Source organism: Rhagoletis zephyria, unplaced genomic scaffold, assembly GCF_001687245.7.
Source record: "Rhagoletis zephyria isolate East Lansing unplaced genomic scaffold, Rhagoletis_zephyria_1.1 Rzeph_scaffold_01309, whole genome shotgun sequence".
In the NCBI taxonomy this organism is placed as follows: Eukaryota; Metazoa; Arthropoda; class Insecta; order Diptera; family Tephritidae; genus Rhagoletis; species Rhagoletis zephyria.
Window position 1 is genome coordinate 109,844 of NW_016158393.1, and position 2,267 is coordinate 112,110.

At 31.8% G+C, this 2,267-nt stretch overlaps 1 protein-coding gene across 2 annotated transcripts in view; it reads right to left on the reverse strand.

Moving 5' to 3' along the window:
• LOC108363573 (pickpocket protein 19-like) overlaps positions 1-1,575 on the reverse strand; it is a 13,339-nt gene extending 11,764 nt beyond the window's left edge. For both annotated transcript variants that reach the window (XM_017616965.1, XM_017616964.1), the window contains exon 1: positions 1,024-1,575. In XM_017616965.1, coding sequence (XP_017472454.1) covers positions 1,024-1,235 — 212 coding nt within the window. In that variant the 5' untranslated portion in view covers positions 1,236-1,575. The remainder of the gene's footprint in view (positions 1-1,023) is intronic.
• Positions 1,576-2,267: the final 692 nt, after the last annotated feature.

The following is a 2,267-nucleotide window of genomic DNA, read 5'->3' on the forward strand; positions in this document are numbered from 1 at the left end:
ACGGACAGACGGACGGACAGACAGACATGGCTTAATCGATTTCTTTTTTCATCCTGATCATTTATGTATACATTTGTCTATATCTATCTCGATTCGTTTTGGCTGTTACCAACAACCGTTATGTGTGTTGTGCACAAGTGCGCTCGGGTATAAAAATTTAAAATCCAGTTTGAAACTCATTTGTAAGGAAAAAAAATACTTATACATTCATAAAAATTTTGAATAGCAAAAGCAGTTATTGGCGTATAGAAAAGCAATTCAAGAATTTGTGAATGGCTTCACTTAAGTAGGCCTGCCTAAATTATTTTCTGGGTACTTGATATAAATAATATGCACAAGTGACATTTTGAGAAAACAGTCAGGTATGTTTGTTAAAAAATTGTAAGTTTTCTAAAATAATTTTTTGGTAATTTGATTTAAATCAATCTTTTATTTGGTAAATATTCCGCATACGTCAAGTACTAAATATCAAAGATATAGCAAAAAAACTATGCAACTTGGCGTTTTACGATTTCTTTCCAATTGTAGAAATAACTTAAAAATTTAAGCAAGAGAACGTGAAAAAGTTAGTAATATGTTTCACTGAAGCTCAAAAAAATGCATTTATTGGTGTCCAATTTTAGTTAATTTTAAAGAATTTTTCACAATTTTGGCTACCATCACTTTTTCACATAATTAAATTGACGAAGCTATATCTGAATGTCTTCACTTTGTGCAACAAGTCGCTTTAGATTTATTTCCCACCCTTTGTGAGTTAAATGCATATAAATAGATATACATACATATGACACACAAAATCCCGAAAAAGTTTGAAACAATTCCCGAACCATTTCTTATACGTATCTATTCACTTAGTTACTGAATTAACTAGGTATTGAAAATTATTACAATTTCACAGGCTAAATTTAAGCATTAATTAATTGTTTTCATTCGTTCATTACAATACGATTAAGTGGCTTTCATTTTCCCTCATACAAAATCGACCCAGCCTAACATACAAACATAGTCAACTAAGAAACTAACCGTTCAAAGCGTGGACGCTTGATATCAGTCACGTAATGGATGCCATGCAATGAGGAGACGTCACAGTAATTTTTGCAATAAGGTAAAATTGCTTGCCGTAACGTTGACTTTTTGGATGGTGTATTTGTTGAACCCGGTGAAGTAGAGGTGAGCAGCTGGCCTCGTCCTTTCTGCATAGGATATGCGAGTTCGTGAAGATATGCGTAAACCATGGCTGCAATCGAATAACCGTACTATGCACGCAGAGTATTTTGGGAAATATGATGAGCGCATTAATGGAATTTGTGGTTTAAATAGCACACACAACAAATAGGACGAGCTAGCCGCTTTGAAAAAGATAAGCCAAGTGCGAACGGGTCGATATTTAGCTAATACAAATATTACAAAGCTATAAAAATAACAATACACCGCGTCTCATCACACGCACCCACCTTACAATAAAGTTGACTTTAAATCTGGGCAAAGATAACTCGGCATGTTTCTAAATATTTATTTTGCCTTATTTGCCGATGTGTGCATTAATCACTTCATTGGTCAGCGGTAGTGCGTCGTTTTGTTTTTTTGTTTTACCAAAAAAATTAAGCAATTTATCTTTGCCCAAATGAAAACAAAAGCACCAAGCTGGCCCAAAATTTCAGCAAAACGAATAGAAAACTTTTACGATGGCGGTTTGATAAATGCGATAGATGAAGTTAATGTGGAAGGAGATAAATAGAAAGTAGAGTTTGGAGGCAGATTTTAAATAAACTATATAAAAATTCGTTTTAAATATTGCCGCACACTATTGTATCCAATGCATTATTGTAGCAGCTCTACTGATTTGAGTTAGCTACATACGTATGTATATGTATATTCGAGTATTTTGTATGGGGCACTTTTTTATTTCGATATACGAACAAAATTAAGAATCCACGAAATTTCCAAAAAAAAAAAATGGCACTACCACGGTTTCAAAAAATTTTAATTTTTACACAAAATCGCAAAACTTTTTTCCGTGAGTTATAGCTGGAAAAATATACTTTTTTTCGAAATTTTCGTTAGAAAAAGATTAAATTTTTCAAACCCTAGTATTTTGTACGTAAAATAAAATAAAAGAGTGCCCCATGTTGTTAGTTTTCTTGCTTAATGAATTCATATTTTTTATTTTATTTAACGTTTGGAAACTTTTTTTTTCATTCATCTTTTTTATTTTACTTTCAGTTTCTCAAATTTTTAGTTTTTCCTTTTATAAAAAAAATATTTTT